A 21,244-nucleotide genomic window follows, 5' to 3' on the forward strand; every position below is an offset into this window, starting at 1 on the left:
CTTCAAACTCATGGCTGGGTTTTTGCTCTGACATGAACTGTCAACTGTGGGACCTTATCTAGACAGGTGTGTGCCTTTCCAAATCAAGTCCAATCAATTGAATTTACAACAGGTGGACTCCAATCAAGATGTAAAAACATCTCAACAGCTCAATTTCGAGTCTCATAGCAAAAGTTCTGAATATTTATGTAAATTACGTATTTCTGTTTCTAAAAACCTGTTTTCCTTTGGTCATTATAGGGTATATTGATGAGGAAAATGTTTTATTTAATCAACTTTAGAATAAGGCTGTAACGTAGCAAAATGTGAAAAAGTCAAGGGGTCTGAATACTTCCCGAAAGCACTGTACGTACACAGAGTATACAAAACATTAGGAACACCTTCCTAATATTGAGTTGCACCCTCTTTTGTCTTCAGAACAGCCCCGATTTGACTGTTTAAGATACACTTTGAAGAGGTAGGGTTTCAGATGTTTTCAGAAGATGGGCAGGGACTCTGCTATCCTAGTTTCAGGGGGAAGCTGGTTCCACACTTGGGGTGCCAGGACAGAGAAGATCTTGGACTGGGATGAGCGGGAGCTGCCCTCCTGTAGGGGTGGGAGGGCCAAGAGACCAGAGGTGGCAGAACAAAGTGCTCAGGTTGGTGTGTAGGGTTTAAGCATAGCCTGAAGGTAGGGCGGGACAGTTCCTCTTGCTGCTCCGTAGGCAAGTACCATGGTCTTGTAGTGGATGCGAGCTTCGACTGGAAGCCAGTGGAGTGTGCGGAGGAGCGGGGTGACATGGGAGAACTTGGGAAGGCTGAACACCAGGCGCGCTGCAGCATTCTGGACCGGTTGCAGGGGTGTGAGGACACAAGCGGGGAGCCCAGACAACAGAGAGTTGCAGTAGTCCAGATGGGAGATGACAAGTTCCTGGATTAGGACCTGCACCGCTTCCTGTGTGAGGTAGGGTCGTACTCTACAGATGTTGTAGAGCATGAACCTGCAGGAGCGAGTCACTGCTTTGATGTTTTCAGAGAACGACAGGGTGTTTGTTGTCCACGGTCAAGCCATGGTTCTTAAGTGCAATTACTTATTGTTATTCAGTAATTAAAGCCATTATATTTACTACAGTTATTACCTGGCCATTGATTCCCACATGTCTTTCTTACCTCCATACATCATACTTCCTGTCTGGGTTGGCGCCCCCCCTTGGGTTGTGCCGTGGTGGAGATCTTTGTGGGCTATACTCGGCCTTGTCTCAGGATGGTAAGTTGGTGGTTGAAGTTTTCCCTCTAGTGGTGTGGGGGCTGTGCTTTGGCAAAATGGGTGGGGTTATATCCTTCCTGTTTGGCCCTGTCCGGGGGTATCATCGGATGGGGCCACAGTTTCTCCTGACCCCTCCTGTCTCAGCCTCCAGTATTTATGCTGCAGTAGTTTGTGTCGGGGGCTAGGGTCAGTTTGTTATATCTGGAGTACTTCTCCTGTCTTATCCGGTGTCCTGTGTGATTTAAGTATGCTCTCTCTAATTCTCTCTTTCTCTCTCTCAGAGGACCTGAGCCCTAGACCATGCCTCAGGACTACCTGGCATGATGACTCCTTGCTGTCTCCAGTCCACCTGGCCGTGCTGCTGCTCCAGTTTCAACTGTTCTGCCTGCGGCTATGGAACCCTGACCTGTTCACCGGACATGCTACCTGTTCCAGACCTGCTGTTTTCAACTCTCTAGAGACCGCAGGAGCGGTAGAGATACTCTTAATGATCGGCTATGAAAAGCCAACTGACATTTACTCCTGAGGGCTGACTTGCTGCACCCTCGACAACTACTGTGATTATTATTATTTGACCATGCTGGTCATTTATGAACATTTGAACATCTTGGCCATGTTCTGTTATAATCTCCACCCGGCACAGCCAAAAGAGGACTGGCCACCCCTCATAGCCTGGTTCCTCTCTAGGTTTCTTCCTAGGTTTTGGCCTTTCTAGGGAGTTTTTCCTAGCCACYGTGCTTCTACACCTGCATTGCCTTCGGTTTTTGTTGTTTTAGGCTGGGTTTCTGTACAGCACTTTGAGATATCAGCTGATGTAAGAAGGGCTATATAAATACATTTGATTTGATTTGATCATACACCTAGATGATTTGCTTTGACAATGAAGAAGATGTCATGTTTGTTCAAGGTACACAATTTGTTACCTTGTGCAAATAAATGTTATTTAACAGTATGATAATTGTGTTTGTGATGAATAGTTGTTTGCAATGCTAACTCACATGTCTGCAAGGAAAAACTATGTTAATAAAGAGAGGGTAAAAGTTCCAAGTTTTGAGTCACTTCACTTCAAGTCTTGATCCTTTGCAATACCCGGACATACACTACTATAAAGATACAGAGAAGGGAAGAAACACAAGATTTGAATACATTTGTCTTATGATTTACAACTTTCTTTTCACATGACAACCTTTGGTTTGGTGTTTGTGTTGTTGTAAAGTATTTAGAATTTTAGGTAACTTGACCATAGCAAGGACATATGTTTCGTATCCATAGGAGAATGTATATTTATATTTTCCTAGTTGTGGACTTCATAACGTTGTCTCGGGTAAGAGATTGAACTGTGAATACCAATTTTATATTGATTAAAAATATATATTACATTTTCAAATTACAAAGACATGATCAGAAATATTTACACGGTTAAGTTATATATTTATTTACCCGGAATTGCTACAAAATCATATTTTGTTCTTCATCCGCAGCCTCAAGCAATTTTCAGAGGTGAGTTTGTATACTCTAGCCATACATAATTTTATTTAATATAATAACCAGAGAAATAAATACACTAGGGAGTTTGAGTAGTCCAGACCAAAGGTTTTACATTGGCCTATACGGGATTGACACCATTTTTTAAATGTACACTTTTGGAAAACTGTTGCCTTTAATCTACATTCAAATACAAATACAAAATAGATACTAACAATTATTAATAATTTTCTATTTCAAACTTGTCTATTTTGTTATTTTTCAAGATATTGAGGATTTCGACTTGGACATCAACAGAATAAACATGGGTAGGTTGAGCTGAGTTATGCAACTAGAGTTGGTGGTTGTATGTACTGCAATATTCTTTTAAACTCTGTTTTACCTTGATTCCATAGTGAATAATAATTTACAGCATTTACATTTCCAGACTTAGACTTACGCGAGGGTGATATAATCGAGGTCAGTACACCCTACAAAAGATGAAGAATTTTGATGAATATTCTGCTGGCTTCAGATGTACTCTTTCACTATCATTTACTATTTCTGGTGTATTCAAATCATGTAGCCTCCGCATAAACGAAGGGTTCCAAGGAATACCGTTTTGAACAAGGACAAACTATGGGACCTTCCCGTCCCCTATGTGCTAGAAGAAACCCTTGGTGAGTACAAATCTTCATCAGGTCTCCATTTATAAATCCATATATGGACAGACATCCCCAAGTAACATCACACGGTAGACTATACCTGTCACTTGAGGGATGTCCTCAGGTGGGATGCCATATGTCTATACACAGAACGTTGGCTTGTTCTTTGTGAATGGAGACCTAATGAAAACCTAAGTGGCCAAAACACTGTCTCCAATAAACCACATGGGAGCTAAGATTGCAGTCTCTTTTGACCATTTACTGAACATATTATTCTGCATCCAGCATCTGCTCAGAAACAGTGGTTGTGTGTATGTAATCTGTTCCTATACTGAGTGAAGGCTTTCCCACCCGGTTGATAAATAAAGGTTGGATAAGTGATGGATCGTTCCCCCAAAGGCCTTCATTTGCCATCACGTTTACCATGTGTTTTCTATATGAACTCAGCTTTGAATGCAAAAGGGATCATTCTGCGGGCCTTTGAGCAGTTCAGACTAAAATCATGCGTCGACTTCAAGCCCAGAGGCTCTGAGTATCACTTCATTTCAGCCCAGAAGAACAGAGGGTAAGATYMTTTTTTCMCTGCCTGAYCACTTGAGGGAACATGGKTAGKTTGCCMCTTTTWACTGAAGATATCTGACTTGCTTGATATTGATACAGGTTMATTTTTGTGTCTCCTTGCTTTCTTTTAATGTAGGTGTTCCTCCCACGTAGGGAGATCTTCCAAGTATGGACAGCCTCTTTCCATTGGAAATTACTGTGATCATATTGGCATTGTGGAGCATGAGTTTCTACACGCTCTGGGAATCTGGCATGAACAGTCCAGATATGACAGGGATGAATATGTGACCATTGTTTGGAAAAATATAAGACGTGGTTTGTTCACATTTTCTTCAGCGTTTTTCAGTTATAAATTCTAATATTATGGTCTACATATTATGCTATTTTTTGTTATTAAATTAACTTGATATACATGATGTCTTCACAATGTTAGCAAAATGTTGTACGTGAAAGTAAATGATGGTTATTTATCATGAGTGTAATAGGCTGATAATCAAGACTTTAATTTCAGGAAATTTGAGGTTGTAAACTAAAGCAGTAATTAAGTGTCATGAATCGACTCCTTGTCTACAGGTCATGAGAGGAACTTTGTGAAGGTCTCTCCCCATTATTCGACCACCCTGGGTTTCCCGTATGACTACAGCTCGGTGCTGCATTACAGTGAGACATCATTCAGCAAGGGAGAGGGACCTACCATCATCACTAAGCAACCTGAGTACCAAAAGATTATTGGACAACGCCTTGAAATGAGCCCACAAGATGCCTTGATGCTGAACAAGCTATACGGATGCAGTAAGTGTGTGTCATGAAACCAAGCAGGTCTACTGTACTGCATGTCCAAGTTGAAAAACATGTATATTCTTCTCCTCCTTTAGAAAAATCTATTTCATTTATGGAACATTGTAACTTCGACAACCAGAGATTGTGTGGGATGAGTCGCTGCACCAAGAGTTTGGTAGGTGGCTGGAAAAGAATGAAGACTGTCATTGGGGGGCCCTATTCTGATTTCACCAACCTGGGGAAGACAGACGGTGAGATTTAATGCTGTAATACAGCTCACACTTTACCAACAGTTGACTACTTCATGAAAATGCTGTTAATACAGACAGTAAACTGAACTTGTGCTGTAGGACCATTAGATACAAATATCAGACAATTGTTAAAAATGCTTACCCTACTTTACCCAGGTGCTGGTTTCTTCATGCATGCCAGCACAGCGTCAGGCCAGGAGGGGGACACAGCCCGACTGGAGAGCAGGGAGACGACTCCCAGCAGGAAGTGCAGTGTCCAGTGTCTGCAGTTCTACTACTACCACAGTGGTAACGAGTTAGACCAGCTCAACATCTGGATCAGAGAGTATCGTGATGAGAAAGACCCTAAAGGAACTCTCCGCCTCATGGAACAGATCACAGGTTAGGATGATGAGAAGGTGAATCAACCACTTGGAAAATTCACTCGTAGAAATAATTGTTTAATCTCTAGTGTCTCTCTCTGAAGGTTCCCCAGGATCTCACTGGATGCCCTACCACGTGCCCCTGAATGGCACCAAAACCTTCCAGGTGGAGTTTGAGGTGCGTAAAGGAGCAGGACAGTCTACAGGTGGGTTTTCCATCGATGACATCAACCTGTCAGAAACCGAATGCCCCCATCACACCTGGCAGATGAAAGACTTTGAGAATCTTTTAACCACCAGTGACATTAACACTGTTGTGTACAGCCCCAGATACTATTCCCCAGAGGGCTATGCCTACCAGATTGCCATTTATCTTCGTGAAGTGTTGTTTGGAGTTTATGTGCGCTTAGTCTCAGGAAAGTATGATGACCAACTCCAGTGGCCTTGCCACCATCGACAAGTGACGATTCAACTACTGGACCAGAATCCCCACATCCAGCAACGCATGTCCAAGCAAATCAGCATTACCACTGAACCCTCACTTCAGGACGGTAAGAGAAATTTAAACATTCAATACGAGTGTGTCCAAAACACAATTGATTATAGTAAGTGCACAGCTCATTTGCAATACCCAGCCTAGCTTTGATCACATTTACAAACAAACCCTTTCGAGACAGTGGCAAACAGAAATGGCCATGCTTATGAGTCATATGACTGAATGCAAATGCTTCTATATTATGAGAGCCTCCATTCCCTTGCATGTGTATGACGCTAGGTATTCCTCCATTTTTCAGACCATGATTCCTGGAACAATCCCTGTAAAGTCGGAATGCTAGAAAACAGGGGTGATGAGTCCTTCTACGTAAACCCTGCAGTTGGCTACTTAAAGTTCCTAACCTTGACGCACCTGAAGCATAGAGAATTCCTCAAGGGAGGCAACATTTTCTTCCTCATCACCATGCAAGGTGAGCCATCAAATCCATATGCGATTTTTTTTAATTTTTTTAAATCAATGGCCAACATCAGATAACATTTAACTTAATTAGGTTGAATCAGATACATCATTTAATTTTCTGTTCACAGTTTTTTCCTACACACCACTTATAATGGTGATCATATTTATTTTCTCCAGATATCTCCAGTCTGCGATTTACCAACTCCCTGCCCTGTTCCAAATGGTCACCACAGAACTTAATTAGAAACCCAAACAACCGTGATGAAGGCCCATGTGCCAGAGTAAGAAAGATTAGATCAAGGACAGATTAGCATAGATTTGATTAATTTCAATATATGTGCTTAGGTAAATATTGTATGTATTTGATTTTATATTTAAAATCAGTATGCCCATGGTCATTATGTTATTTAGATTAATTTAATTGTATTATGTTCTATATTTATTGTAAACATCTTGCCCACCTAAATGCCATCCTGGGACAGATTATGTCTATTGTAGTCTTAACTATGATAGGCCAGTATCGATAGCAAGCATTACATCTAGTACCCGTTGACCACACTCTCCTTATCCTGCTTCAGTATGTATTAACATGTCCTATGTTTATTGATAATCATAACTAACCACTGATTGTATTCTGTCCTAAACCACACACTTTACATAATACTGGTTGTATGTTTTATGAGATTGAAAAAGCTACAAATTGGGTGATTTGTATATTTCCTCTGTTCCCATGTGACACTAAATTTTGTTTATGAAAATTTGAATATCCTCAGTATAGGTAATTTGTCCAGTAAAAACGTTAGGTTTGTCCCATTTATCTGCATATTCTGTTAAGCCGGAAGTTTACATACACTTAGGTTGGAGTCATTAAAACTCGTTTTTCAACCCCTCCACAAATTTCTTGTTAACAAACTATAGTTTTGGCAAGTCGGTTAGGACATCTACTTTGTGCATGACACAAGTAATTTTTCCAACAATTGTTTACAGACAGATTATTTCACTTATCACTGTATCACAATTCCAGTAGGTCAGAAGTTTACATACACTAAGTTGACTGTGCCTTTAAACAGCTTGGAAAAATCAGAAAGGAGTTATGGCTTTAGAAGTTTCTGATAGGCTAATTGACATATTTGGAGTCAATTGAGGTGTACCTGTGGATCTATTTCAAGGCCTACCTTCAAACTCAGTGCCTCTTTGCTTGACATCATGGGAAAATCAAAGAAAATCAGCCAAGACCTCAGAAGAAAAACATTGTAGACCTCCACAAGTCTGTTCATCTTGGGAAGCAATTTCCAAACGCTGAAGTACCACGTTCATTTGTACAAACATTAGTACGCAAGTTATAACACATGGGACCCAGTAGCCATCATACCGCTCAGGAAGGAGATGCATTCTGTCTCCTAGAGATGAACGTACTTTGGTGTGAAAAGTGCAAATCAATCCCAGAACAACAGCAAAGACTTGTGAAGATGCTGGGAAACAGGTACAAAAGTATCTATCCACAGTAAAACGAGACCATATCGACATAACCTGAAAGGCTCGCTCAGCAAGGAAGAAGCCACGGCTCCAAAAACCGCCATAAAAAAAGCCAGACTACGGTTTGCAACTGCACATGGGGACAAAAGATCGTACTTTTTTTGAGAAATGTCTCTGGTCTGATGAAACAAAAATAGAACTGTTTGGCCATAATGACCATTGTTAGTTTGGAGGAAAAAGGGAAACTTGCAAGCCGAAGAACACCATCTAAACCTGGGAGACGGGGTGGGCAGCATCATGTTGTGGGGGTGCTTTTCTGCAGGAGGGACTGGTGCACTTCAGAAATAGATGCATCATAGGGAAGAAAATTATGTGGATATATTAAGCAATATCTCAAGACATCAGTCAGGAAGTTAAAGCTTGGTCGCAAATGGTCTTCCAAATGGATGACGACTCCAAGCATACTTCCAAAGCTGTGACAAAATGGCTTAAGGGCAACAAATCCAAGGTATTGGAGTGGCCATCACAAAGCCCGACCTCAATCCCATAGAAAATGGTGGGCAGAACTGAAAAAGCGTTGTCGAGCAAAGAGGCTACGAACCTGACTCAGTTACACCAGCTTGTCAGGAGGAATGGGCCAAAATTCACCCAACATATTGTGGAAGCTTGTGGAAGGCTTACCGGAAACAATTTACCAAGTTGAACAATTTAAAGGCAATGCTACCAAATACTAATTGAGTGTATGTAAAGTCTGACCCACTGGAATGTGATGAAAGAAAATAAAAGCTGAAATAAATAATTCTTCTATTATTCTGACATACCACATTCTAAATAAAGTGGTGATCCTAACTGACCGAAGATAGGAAATTTACTAGGATTAAATCTCAGGAATTGTGAAAAACTGAGTTTAAATGTATTTGGCTAAGGTGTATGTAAACTTCCGACTTCAACTGTATCTAATCTGTCATATTTTAGCATTCAAATAAACAGATGTATTAAATATTAATTCATAATGTTATGCATTTTGCGCCAACTTATTTATACCCTTCTCTTTAATCTTTGATTTCTCGTTTATTCTGCAAGCAGCTGCGTCTTTGCGTCATATGTTTGTACATGCAGGTATGATCATCATCATGATCGTCCTGAGTTGACGGGGATGATTTCTAGTGAAAAGGCCACAGTTGGCATGACAATGTAAGATTAAGATGAGAGGTGGAATCTGAACTTGTTTGGTTACCTCCATGACAAAGGTGAGCCACTTTGCAAAACATCAAAACTGACCTGAAGTTTATCACACAGTGCAGCAATAATGTTGCTTTATAGAGCCCTTGAAAAAACTGGTTTGAATTGAATTAAATAGATATTTATTTCATTTTTTACAGGCGTGAATGTTATGAAGACCTGATGTGATTGATTTTCTTGCTCAGATAATTGTGAGTCCATAGTTAATTGAGCATCCAGACTTTTTATATGTACCTTCTTCATTTCACAATTATATGTATCACTGCACCATTGTAGAGAACAGAATGTAAAGTACTGTATGTATTCTGACATTTAAGTTAGTCTCACACAGCAGAGAAAGACTGAACTAACCGGCTCTGGGATCACCTGGACACAGTGATTAACATTCTGTTTATGGCGTTCTGCAGGGGAAGCCATGAAACTAGATTTACAACACCACTCTTAACTGAATATACATTTGATCACCTTAAAATACATATGAAAGACTGACATTCAAATGACAATGCTTTCATTCTTATTTTAAAAAAGTGATGCAAACATGTATGGTTATGATTACAACCAATCAAATCAATTGGAGCAGGTGTCATCCTATCTTTGAATTTTAGCTCTAACAGTATTATTTGTTTTTATTCAATATAACTCCAAGTGTAAAAAATCATAAGGAATACATAGTGGTGAATGCAATTTTGACTGGCCAGGTATTCTATGATATAACGAACAAATGTGATGTACTGGGTGAGATGCCAAGCGTGAATGAATAAGGGTGAGATGCCCAATGGGCTATATGTCCAAAAGCATGGGAGAGGGTGGGGAGTAATGCAACAGTGAATGAAGTGTGTTAAGGTGAGATGCCGAGTTTGTATGGTGTAAGTTGAAGCTTACTGGTGTGAATGAAGATTTAGAGACGCTCAAATCGTATAAAATAATTACACTTGATATTTCAGTAGGAGCTGGTATCAGTTTGAATGAGGTCAGRGACCTTCAGATGAGATGTCTACGTTGTATTAACTGAAACTGCCGAGTGACAGCAGTACATTAGATATTTCAGTTGGAGCTGGTATCGGTGAGAATGATTTTTAAAGGGTCGCGGACCGACGGATGAGATGTCCGTAACAGAGTTATATCATTGAATATTGAGGAGGTGTGCATGAAATACGAGAAAAGTGATACAGTAAAGTACGTTAAGATTGGCCCTGAATGTATACAATTTATACCCTCCCTATTGTGTGGGACTGTGATTAATTTGAATACATATTTGATAAACATCTATTATATTAGGGATTGTTATTTCCATTTAGTAATAAGTACTATAGTTGAGGAGTTTTTAATAAAGAGGGCAACAGTGTAAATGTAAATCTGTTGAAGGAATTCGATTCCTATATGGTCAATAACCAATTTAATTATACAAAGCAAACACTCTGTCCGTTTATAAGAATTTATAAAATCATTATTTGCATAAAATAGACATAGACCCGTGGCCAAATGTAATCAGTAGTGTTTATTCTCGAAAGTACTCAGACGTGCATATAAGAAAGGGCCGTTCTTTGTGTCCCTTCTTTTGCTAGCGCACATGCATACACACTAATCTGGATTGTCYCCTGAGGCTTTTTGCCAGTTTATTACCCCTTAGCTGACAGTTCCAGTTCCCCCCAGATACGGAAATCCCAGAGGTCTTGAACTATTCTCCCTTATCTCCACAGAATTGGAGCTGAATCGGGTCAAACAAAAGTTAACGATCAATTTCGTTTTCTTTAKAGACACACAGACATTCCTTTCTACCCTCMTAAAAGATCCAAGACCTCTTCCGTATAAACTAACATTATTCATCCATATAGAAAAACAGTAATTCAATTAGTTATAGTTATAGCTGGATGTGTACATGGTTTGGTCATTTATACATAAAATYCATAACAATATCCCTATGTAAACGCATATCCTGATTTAAACTGTACTAATCTAYTAGAACATTWGACAATAATTACCAAATCCGTATATTTAACCACAAYGTTGAATTTAGCATTRGGTATTGTGGGAAATKGACTTTTTAACTTGATTGATGAGTAATAAGTAAGGTACATATTAGATACGGGGAACGTGATACAATTTGTACATTCCCCACCGGGTGTGGCCGTGATTGACGGGTGGATTACCTTATTCTCCCGTGTCCAGTTAAATAATTACTGTTTCAGAGATATAAGTATATTAATAAAAATAATAGAAAAATTAGTTGAGCCCAATTTTAAGCCTTAAAAATATATTCCTATTTAAACATACTCCAGGAGATAAATAAAATCGTTACCATGGAACTCAAAAAAATTGAAAAAGTGTTGAAGACACTGAAATCCACATTAGAAATAAATGGCGGAAAAGAGGGAAAGGAATGGAGGAGAGAAACTATACAGAGAATGGACTGAAGAGGGCAGCATTGCCTCACATAGCGGGCTCCCAGTCGATGGGGAGCCTGGTAGAATACTAGACTCACTAAAAAGTCAAACATATAAATCCAGTTCCGAGTGGAAACAAGAGGGAGAGATACGGTTAGTTAGTGTTTGTTTAGGATATAAACTGAACGTTTTAATAGCTTGTTTAGGTTAAATTGAAAGACTAATCCATTCTAAATGATAGCGAGGCGATTTCGATGGAATGCGTTGTCTTGCCTAAATGGTCCGCTGGAACAACGTATTAGGAATGAAGTCGTATTTAAAATACTGAATCATAGGAGAGACAGTTACCTAAATCTAATGAATTCTAAATAATAACGAAGAGAAAATGACGATAGAGTTGTGCCCATCGAAATGATATTATTCTTATGGATTGACTGACATACGTTATAAATTTAGCGAGGTACATGGTGTTTAAAAAAAAGTTGGAGTAGAGAAAGTTGGAGTAGAGAAAGTTGGAGTAGAGAAAGTTGGAAAGCTTGCGATAGACTTAAAGGTTTGGTTGTTGCTAACTAACGTTGTGATAACATTGAGTACTAACGTAAAACTGTGTCATAAAGTAGAATACACCATAACGGTACTCAAATGGATTGGTTCCCTGACCGGTTTGGGTTCTTTATTTTGTCTAATATAGTAAGGACCACTTCTTTGAAGTGGTGGTATGACTTATGACTTCTATCATAACTTTCCATTGTGGTCTGATCAGCCACATTGGAAAGCCATTTGGATGGAGAATCTAAGGTCATTGGCGTCTGAGATTAAGGTAATTTGATACAACAAGGCGGTGAAATTAATATTATGGATATTGGTGGAGGATGAAAGGTCACTTGAGGGCGCCATTGGTCAACTTATGTTTGAAGTGCCCACTTCTCTGTTCATTGCACTATGCTTGGCTGTGGAATGGGTATAATGGTTTCAGGGGGGGAGTGATGGAGGTCCATGCCCGGGTTGGGTGCATCCTCTATGCGGTCCCCTACCCCCCACCCGGGATTGTCCACAAGAGGGCGCCACTGGACATTTTAAGCTGATTTTAAGCATATGGGCCTGGGAACACAATGAAAATTAGTTAGGATACATAAAACATTTTTTTTTTTAAAGGTACACTCATGTTAAGTAAATAGAACATATTTTAAGCCAACAGGGCAGGAACAGAGAATTGTTAGATTTGCGCCAGTATTGATACAAGTATCAAAAGGGGGATGGAATAGGGCACTTAGTGGTGTGGCCTATTAGTTAAATATCCCTAGAGTTGGTTTACTAGGATAATAATGGAGGACATTCTAGCTAATCAGATAGAACAAATAGAATGACAGAGTTAGGGACCTGAACAAGTAGGCAAAGAAGAAGATATAATCAGAGAGAATAAATGAGAAATTGTTTGTTAACCAAACCTGTATGTCCAAGATTTTATGCACTACAGGTGAATTACAGGAGAAGGTGATTCATGCAATCCATTCCATGAGGAGAATAGGTGGAATGCAGCCCCGTTGGGAGGGGCCATACCAAGTATTCCTGGTGACAGCCTTTGCGGTGAGAATAGCTGAAAGAGCTACCTGGGGGCATATCACACATTGTAGGAGGGTAAGACACACTGACACTGTCGAACAATCACAGGGGTAGGAGCAGAACCAGAACCAACAGGGTACTGGGGGCCAACTCTCTACTGAAGATTCCCTTATACCCGACCTTTCCCCGCTGTGAGCGTTCATAGAGGTGAAAGTGTGGCTTGGTCTCTGGCTGATGATGTGTTCTCTGGGAGAAAGTGGGGCTTTACAGGAGTACTGGTTGTTCTGAGCTGTCTGATTGTGGGAGCTATATTCCTGATACACCATGGGCCCCCCGAGAAGGCTAAAGAGGGTAACCTAACCCATAGTTTAGACGATGAGGATTTTGTAATAAGCAAGCATGAAGGATCACTTAATCTGGATAAGCAGGGAAGAAATTGAGATATTTGTGGAACCAGGAGAATTGAGCCAAAATGTTTGGTTTTAACACCTGTGTATAGGAGAGTGCCAGTGTACCTGTGTAATGGGGGAGGGTGTCCGTATTGGGATTACATGATAACCAACACTGGAGTAGGTTATCCATACAGTGTAGGGGATATTTCAAAAGTAGATAGAATGTCTATCTTATGGGGTGGGTCTGGGAATATGCAAGAACCATGTAAAGGTGATGAAATCCTACTAACCATCAAATCTATTAAGCGCTCCAATGCAGGTACCTATACCCTGGGATTGGAAAAGAAACGGGGCGGATACGATGGGGATGTTTACCATAACAGTGCTGCCAAAACCACCACCAGTTCCAGCCGGACAGAGACAGATCCAGAACTACTCCACCCCTCCAGGTCCAACTCCAAATCCACCAACTAAAATATTGAACCCAGTACAGGTAATTCATGTAAAAGATATTACGGAGAGTGATCAATTAGGCACAGAAACAGGATATGAAGGAAAGGAAAATATGTGGCTGGCATACATGCGCTACACAGCTAAGACAATTAATAAAGGACTGTGTTATTTGTGGTCATGCCAGGCCTGTTCTGGCAACACACCCATTTGCTCTAGGTAACGGGGAAGGTTGGATGTGTATACTGGAGGGATTTTATCATGTTAAACCTAACTCAACCCTGTGTAAAGCTTTGAGTCTTGTGTTCCCAGAAGTTCCTCCCCAGAAGGCCCCGTGGGGTGTTAAGGCATAGGGGGGAAACTACAGCTGTATCACTGGTACAGGTAGGGGTATAGACTATGGGCGGCTCCCTGAAGCTGATTGCATCAGTAATGTAACCATTAATGCTACCTGGCCAGTTGAAGGGCTGAACCAAACTAGAGGCGTTGCTGACGTATGGTGGATATGTGGACCAAACAGGCGCTTAACACCTATTCTGAAAGATGAATGGCAGGGTATGTGCGCCTTAGCCAGTCTAATAATACCGCTAACCGTTATTGAAGTTACAGCTAACCAGCTTCTAGGATCCACCCAGGGGGACATACACGTGATCAACCTCTTAGGAGACAAAAATGCGCTGCGCCCTGGTCCGAGGGGACAGACAACATCCACACCAACCTATTGGGGGTCCCAATAGGGGTCCCCCATGAATTCCAAGCTCTGAACMGGAATGATGGCCTCTGGCACCTATTGCCCATTATTGGCCCAGCCATTGTTGATGYTAAACAAACTGCCTGGATAAATTACATCTATTACAATCAGCAGCGGTTTGTTAATTACACCCACACTGYACTCACAGGTATGRCTGAACAATTGGAGGCTACCTCTAGAACTGCCAGGCAGAATAGGCTAGCTTTGGACATGCTCCTTGCCAGTCAGGGAGGGGTCTGTAAAATGTTTGGAGAACAATGTTGTACTTTCATCCCTAATAATACWAGCCCTGATGGGAGCATTTCGAAAGCTTTAAGTGGTCTAGATAAACTATCAGTGGAGATGAAAGGCTTGGCTGGAGTGGAGGGGAGGAGAGTGGACTGTTCTCCTGGTTGGGTGGCTGGTTCGGTAAGTACACTGCATTGATGGTTACTGGGTTTCTRACCCTCGTTGTTGTATTCCTTATGCTGATGTGCTGTGCTGCTTGCATCATACCCTGTTTGAAGAAATCTATTACAGATGTGGCACGGGCTTCAGGTATGATGCCATTGCTTGAGGCTCCGGAARGAGATGCTGACACTGAGTCTAACTTCCGGAGAAAAATGGGGCTRACTGAGGATGACCCCTGGTTTGYTGTGGGTGAGGTTGTGGAATGACAGAAGTTAACAAACAACAGCGTGATGAAACTAACATACATGTTGTCCTCCCTTATATGAAGGTTTAAAGTTCCTGGGTGGCAAGGAGCCCACCTGGTACAGGATAGGTGTAGCAGGGAGGACCAGATGGTTTATAATGTTTTACTCTGTGTTTTCTAATATCAATAATGTGTTTCCTAATATCAATATTGTTTTATTAAATTAATAATGTTGTTTTTGGTGAGTGACACCCTGGCGGGTGTCAAAAGGGGGAATCATAAAAACACCAATAAACTAGAGCTGTGTTCTGAATGGTCTTTAAGGGTTTAAAGTTCCCGGGTTTAACTACAACCTGGTATGTGTGTCTTGATCATTGAACGTGATGGTATCTTTTTCTTAGTATTTACACCCGCTAGGGTGTAAAAAGGGGGATTGTGAAGGATGGTTTTGTTCTCTTTTTAACAAAAATATATGCCTTATAGAAATAGGACATGTTAATCACAAAACATAGCGTGATTGCAGAAAAGCTGTTGATAATCTAGGGTGTCGAATGTGCTAACCACGAGGTTGAGACAAGATGGAAAATTCTCAGCTACACAACAAACACTTCCGGATATCTGGATCTTGTGTGCTGTGCGGCTGGGACCAGCTTAGGCACCACCGATAGGCTAGCAAGTTTAAACCACGCTAAGCCTCTACTGTGATAGGCCAACTCTGGAACTACCTCTGTCCCAGTATAAAANGGCTCCCTGAAGCTGATTGCATCAGTAATGTAACCATTAATGCTACCTGGCCAGTTGAAGGGCTGAACCAAACTAGAGGCGTTGCTGACGTATGGTGGATATGTGGACCAAACAGGCGCTTAACACCTATTCTGAAAGATGAATGGCAGGGTATGTGCGCCTTAGCCAGTCTAATAATACCGCTAACCGTTATTGAAGTTACAGCTAACCAGCTTCTAGGATCCACCCAGGGGGACATACACGTGATCAACCTCTTAGGAGACAAAAATGCGCTGCGCCCTGGTCCGAGGGGACAGACAACATCCACACCAACCTATTGGGGGTCCCAATAGGGGTCCCCCATGAATTCCAAGCTCTGAACMGGAATGATGGCCTCTGGCACCTATTGCCCATTATTGGCCCAGCCATTGTTGATGYTAAACAAACTGCCTGGATAAATTACATCTATTACAATCAGCAGCGGTTTGTTAATTACACCCACACTGYACTCACAGGTATGRCTGAACAATTGGAGGCTACCTCTAGAACTGCCAGGCAGAATAGGCTAGCTTTGGACATGCTCCTTGCCAGTCAGGGAGGGGTCTGTAAAATGTTTGGAGAACAATGTTGTACTTTCATCCCTAATAATACWAGCCCTGATGGGAGCATTTCGAAAGCTTTAAGTGGTCTAGATAAACTATCAGTGGAGATGAAAGGCTTGGCTGGAGTGGAGGGGAGGAGAGTGGACTGTTCTCCTGGTTGGGTGGCTGGTTCGGTAAGTACACTGCATTGATGGTTACTGGGTTTCTAACCCTCGTTGTTGTATTCCTTATGCTGATGTGCTGTGCTGCTTGCATCATACCCTGTTTGAAGAAATCTATTACAGATGTGGCACGGGCTTCAGGTATGATGCCATTGCTTGAGGCTCCGGAAAGAGATGCTGACACTGAGTCTAACTTCCGGAGAAAAATGGGGCTAACTGAGGATGACCCCTGGTTTGCTGTGGGTGAGGTTGTGGAATGAAAGAAGTTAACAAACAGCAGCGTGATGAAACTAACATACATGTTGTCCTCCCTTATATGAAGGTTTAAAGTTCCTGGGTGGCAAGGAGCCCACCTGGTATAGGATAGGTGTAGCAGGGAGGACCAGATGGTTTATAATGTTTTACTATGTGTTTTCTAATATCAATAATGTGTTTTCTAATATCAATAATGTTTTATACAATTAATAATGTTGTTTTTGGTGAGTGACACCCTAGCGGGTGTCAAAAGGGGGAGTCATAAAAACACCAATAAACTAGAGCTGTGTTCTGAATGGTCTTTAAGGGTTTAAAGTTCCCGGGTTTAACTACAACCTGGTATGTGTGTCTTGATCATTGAACGTGATGGTATCTTTTTCTTAGTATTTACACCCGCTAGGGTGTAAAAAGGGGGATTGTGAAGGATGGTTTTGTTCTCTTTTTAACAAAAATATATGCCTTATAGAAATAGGACATGTTAATCACAAAACATAGCGTGATTGCAGAAAAGCTGTTGATAATCTAGGGTGTCGAATGTGCTAACCATGAGGTTGAGACAAGATGGAAAATTCTCAGCTACACAACAAACACTTCCGGATATCTGGATCCTGTGTGGCTAGGACCAGCTTAGGCACCACCGATAGGCTAGCAAGTTTAAACCACGCTAAGCCTCTACTGTGATAGGCCAACTCTGGAACTACCTCTGTCCCAGTATAAAATAAAATGTCTGTACTATTCTAGTCAGTTCCCTGCTTTACCCTGCGTGGTGATACAGTGAACCCGTATATACGAAAATTGCATTTACCATTCTGAGCTTATGTTAAATAAAAATACTTAAAGTATATTCGGTGACTTTGAATCACATTTGATCCTGATACCAGATTCGATTGACGCAACCTTTTACACCTGTGTATTTGGGGAGTTTCTCCCATTCTTCTCTGCAGATCCTCTCAAGCTCTGTCAGGTTGGACGGGGAGCGTCGCTGCACAGCTATTTTCAGATCTCTCCAGAGATGTACGATCATGTTCAAGCTAATGAGGATCCAAATAAACAAATAAACTACCACTCTCCCTCCGCCAACGACTGAGGACACTACCCCTCTCCCTCCGCCAACGACTGAGGACACTACCCCTCTCCCTCCGCCAACAACGATTGAGGACACCGCCACCGCCACTCTCCCTCCGTCAACAGCAACTGTATGCTATCGTTGGCTGGTCCTCGTTACATATTCGTCGCCAAACCCACTGGCTCCAGGTCATCTATAAGTCATTGCTAGGTAAAGCTCCGCCTTATCTCAGCTCACTGGTCACCATAGGAACACCCACCCGTAGCATGCGCTCCAGCAGGTATATTTCACTGGTCATCCCCAAAGCCAACACCCTCTTTGGCCGCCTTTCCTTCCAGTTATCTGCTGCCAGTGACTGGAACGAATTGCAAAAATCACTGGTTGGAGACTTATATCTCCCTCACTGACTTTAAGCGTCAGCTGTCAGAGCAGCTTACCGATCGCTGCAGCTGTACACAGCCCATCTGTAAATAGACCATCCAACCAACCAACCCATATTTGTTTTTGTTTTTCTGCTCTTTTGCACACCAGTATTTCTACCTGTACATCCTCATCTGCACATACAGTTGAAGTTTGAAGTTTACATACACCTTAGCCAAATACATTTAAACTCAGTTTTTCACAATTCCTGACATTTAATCCTAGTAAAAATTCTCTGTCTTAGGTTAGTTAGGATCACCACTTTATTTTAAGAATGTGAAATGTCAGAATAATAGAGAGAATGATTTATTTCAGCTTTTATTTCTTTCATCACACTCCCAGTGGGTAAGAAGTTTACATACACTCAATTAGTATTTGGAAGCATTGCCTTTAAATTGTTCAACATGGGTCAAACGTTTTGGGTAGCCTTCCACAAGCTTCCGACAATAAGTTGTGTGAATTTTGGCCCATTCCTCCTGACAGAGCTGGTGTAACTGAGTCAAGTTTGTAGGCCTCCTTGCTCGCACACACTTTTTCAATTCTGCCCACACATTTTCTATGGGATTGAGGTCAGGGCTTTGTGATGGCCACTCCAATACCTTGACTTTGTTGCCCTTAAGCCATTTTGTCACAACTTTGGAAGTATGCTTGGGGTCGTCATCCATTTGGAAGACCCATTTGCGACCAAGCTTTAACTTCCTGACTGCTGTCTTGCAATGTTTCTAAAATATATCCACATAATTTCCCTCCTCATGATACCATCTATTTTGTTAAGTGCACCAGTCCCTCCTGCAGTAAAGCACCCCCACAACTTGATGCTGCCACCCCCGTGCTTCACGGTTGGGATGGTGTTCTTCGGCTTGCAAGCATCCCCCTTTTTCCTCCAAACATAACGATGGTCATTTTTGTTTCATCAGACCAGAGGACATTTCTCAAAAAAGTACGATCTTTGTGCCCATGTGCATTTGCAAACCGTAGTCTGGCTATTTTATGGCGGTTTTGGAGCAGTAGCTTCTTCCTTGCTGAGCGGCCTTTCAGGTTATGTCGATATGGGACTCGTTTTACTGTGGATATAGATACTTTTGTACCTGTTTTCTCCAGCATCTTCACAATGTCCTTTGCTGTTGTGACAGAACGCGTCTCCTTCCTGAGTGGTATGACGGCTGCGTGGTCCCATGGTGTTTATACTTGCGTACTATTGTTTGTACAGATGAACGTGGTAACTTCCGGCGTTTGGAAATTGCTCCCAAGGATGAACCAGACTTGTGGAGGTCTACAAATACATATTTTTTTCTTGGCTGATTTCTTTTGATTTTCCCATGATGTCAAGCAAAGAGGCACTGAGTTTGAAGGTAGGCCTTGAAATACATCCACAGGTACACCTCCAATTGACTCAAATTATGTCAATTAGCCTATCAGAAGCCATGACATCATTTTCTGAAATTTTCCAAGCTGTTTAAAGACACAGTCAACTTAGTGTATGTAAACCACTGACCTACTGGAATTGTGATACAGTGAATTATAAGTGAAATAATCTGTCTGTAAACAATTGTTGGGAAAATTACTTGTGTCATGCACAAAGTAGATGTCCTAACCGACTTGCCAAAACTATAGTTTGTTAACAAGAAATTTGTGGAGGGGTTGAAAAACGAGTTTTAATGACTCCAACCTAAGTCTATGTAAACTTCCGACTTCAACTGAATATCACTCCAGTGTAAATTACTAAATTGTAATTACTAATTTATTGCCTTACCTCCTTCATTTGCACACACTGTATACAGATTATTCTATTGTGTTTTTGACTGTACGATTGTTAATCCCATATGTAACTCTGTTGTTTTTGTCGCACTGCTTTGCTTTATCTTGGCCAGGTCGCAGTTGTAGATGAGAACTTGTTCTTGACTGGCCTACCTGGTTAAATAAAAATAAAAAAACTGAGGAAGACAACAGGTACTTAACTATTCCCCTCTTTTATGAAGTTACTCACTGAAGAGGGTTAAACCAAGGCCTCATAACTTTTAAAGGGTTAATAAATTGTGTTATGATAAACTGTAAGTCTGTGTGTGTATTAACACCTGCTTTGAGTGTTGTGCCATTCAGACATTATCAGAAGGCGGAAACCGCCTAAGTTCATACATACTCCTCCTGTCTGGGCCCCACCTGGGTATCTGAGGTTCTGAGAATACCACTGGTTTCCCGAGAACACAAGGCTGCCGCAGGCCTGATGAAAACAGCCACCTATCAGAAGAAGCTTGGACTCGTTCACCTTGTTATGACCCTACACTTGTGATGTTTGTTTTTTAAATTACATTTTACTTGCATTGAGTGTGATATGTGTTCGCATTACCTAACTTCATTAATTGAATGGTCTGTACTATGCAGAATCCTTGGACGTCCCTAAATTGAAATGTAAAATGTTTAGGAAAGGCGTTAAATGCGTAAGCATGCTTCAGTTCTGTTGGCGACTAGCCGAACCGAGTGTGCTAGCATACTCCCTTAAAAGACATTCGCTTGAAAAACGAGGTGAAAAAAATGGCAATAGTACTGTTTGTCCATTTTGCGACGCCGTAGCCAGTTACACTTCCTCAAAATAGTCAGAACTAATCGAAGATATCACAAGAAATCTGTCATTAATGTTGACGTTTTTACCGAATAAATCTTAGTTGCGCAATTGTACATCTAACTAAGTTTTTTTTGTGCAGTATTTCTCAATGAAAAAATGTGCAATAAAAGGACTCGTCTCTGGTTGAATAACAACAAAGACTATATTGAAGAATCCCTACTGTTGACCAATCACCGACGAAGGGGCGTAGACATCGGCTCCGAACTTCGGCTTGCCTC

General features: G+C 41.3%; 1 protein-coding gene across 1 annotated transcript; it reads left to right on the forward strand.

Annotated features, from left to right (window-relative positions):
- The first annotated feature begins 2,126 nt into the window (after nucleotides 1–2,126).
- On the forward strand, nucleotides 2,127–7,062 carry LOC112081000 (meprin A subunit beta-like). The gene is made up of 10 exons (XM_070442810.1): nucleotides 2,127–2,153; nucleotides 3,297–3,390; nucleotides 3,823–3,940; nucleotides 4,073–4,251; nucleotides 4,510–4,728; nucleotides 4,812–4,967; nucleotides 5,124–5,348; nucleotides 5,434–5,880; nucleotides 6,124–6,294; nucleotides 7,058–7,062. The coding sequence occupies exons 1-10, from the start codon at nucleotides 2,127–2,129 to the stop codon at nucleotides 7,060–7,062; spliced, it is 1,641 nt and encodes a 546-aa protein (XP_070298911.1).
- The last annotated feature ends 14,182 nt before the right edge of the window (nucleotides 7,063–21,244 follow it).

This window comes from Salvelinus sp. IW2-2015, unplaced genomic scaffold (assembly GCF_002910315.2).
Source record: "Salvelinus sp. IW2-2015 unplaced genomic scaffold, ASM291031v2 Un_scaffold16647, whole genome shotgun sequence".
In the NCBI taxonomy this organism is placed as follows: Eukaryota; Metazoa; Chordata; class Actinopteri; order Salmoniformes; family Salmonidae; genus Salvelinus; species Salvelinus sp. IW2-2015.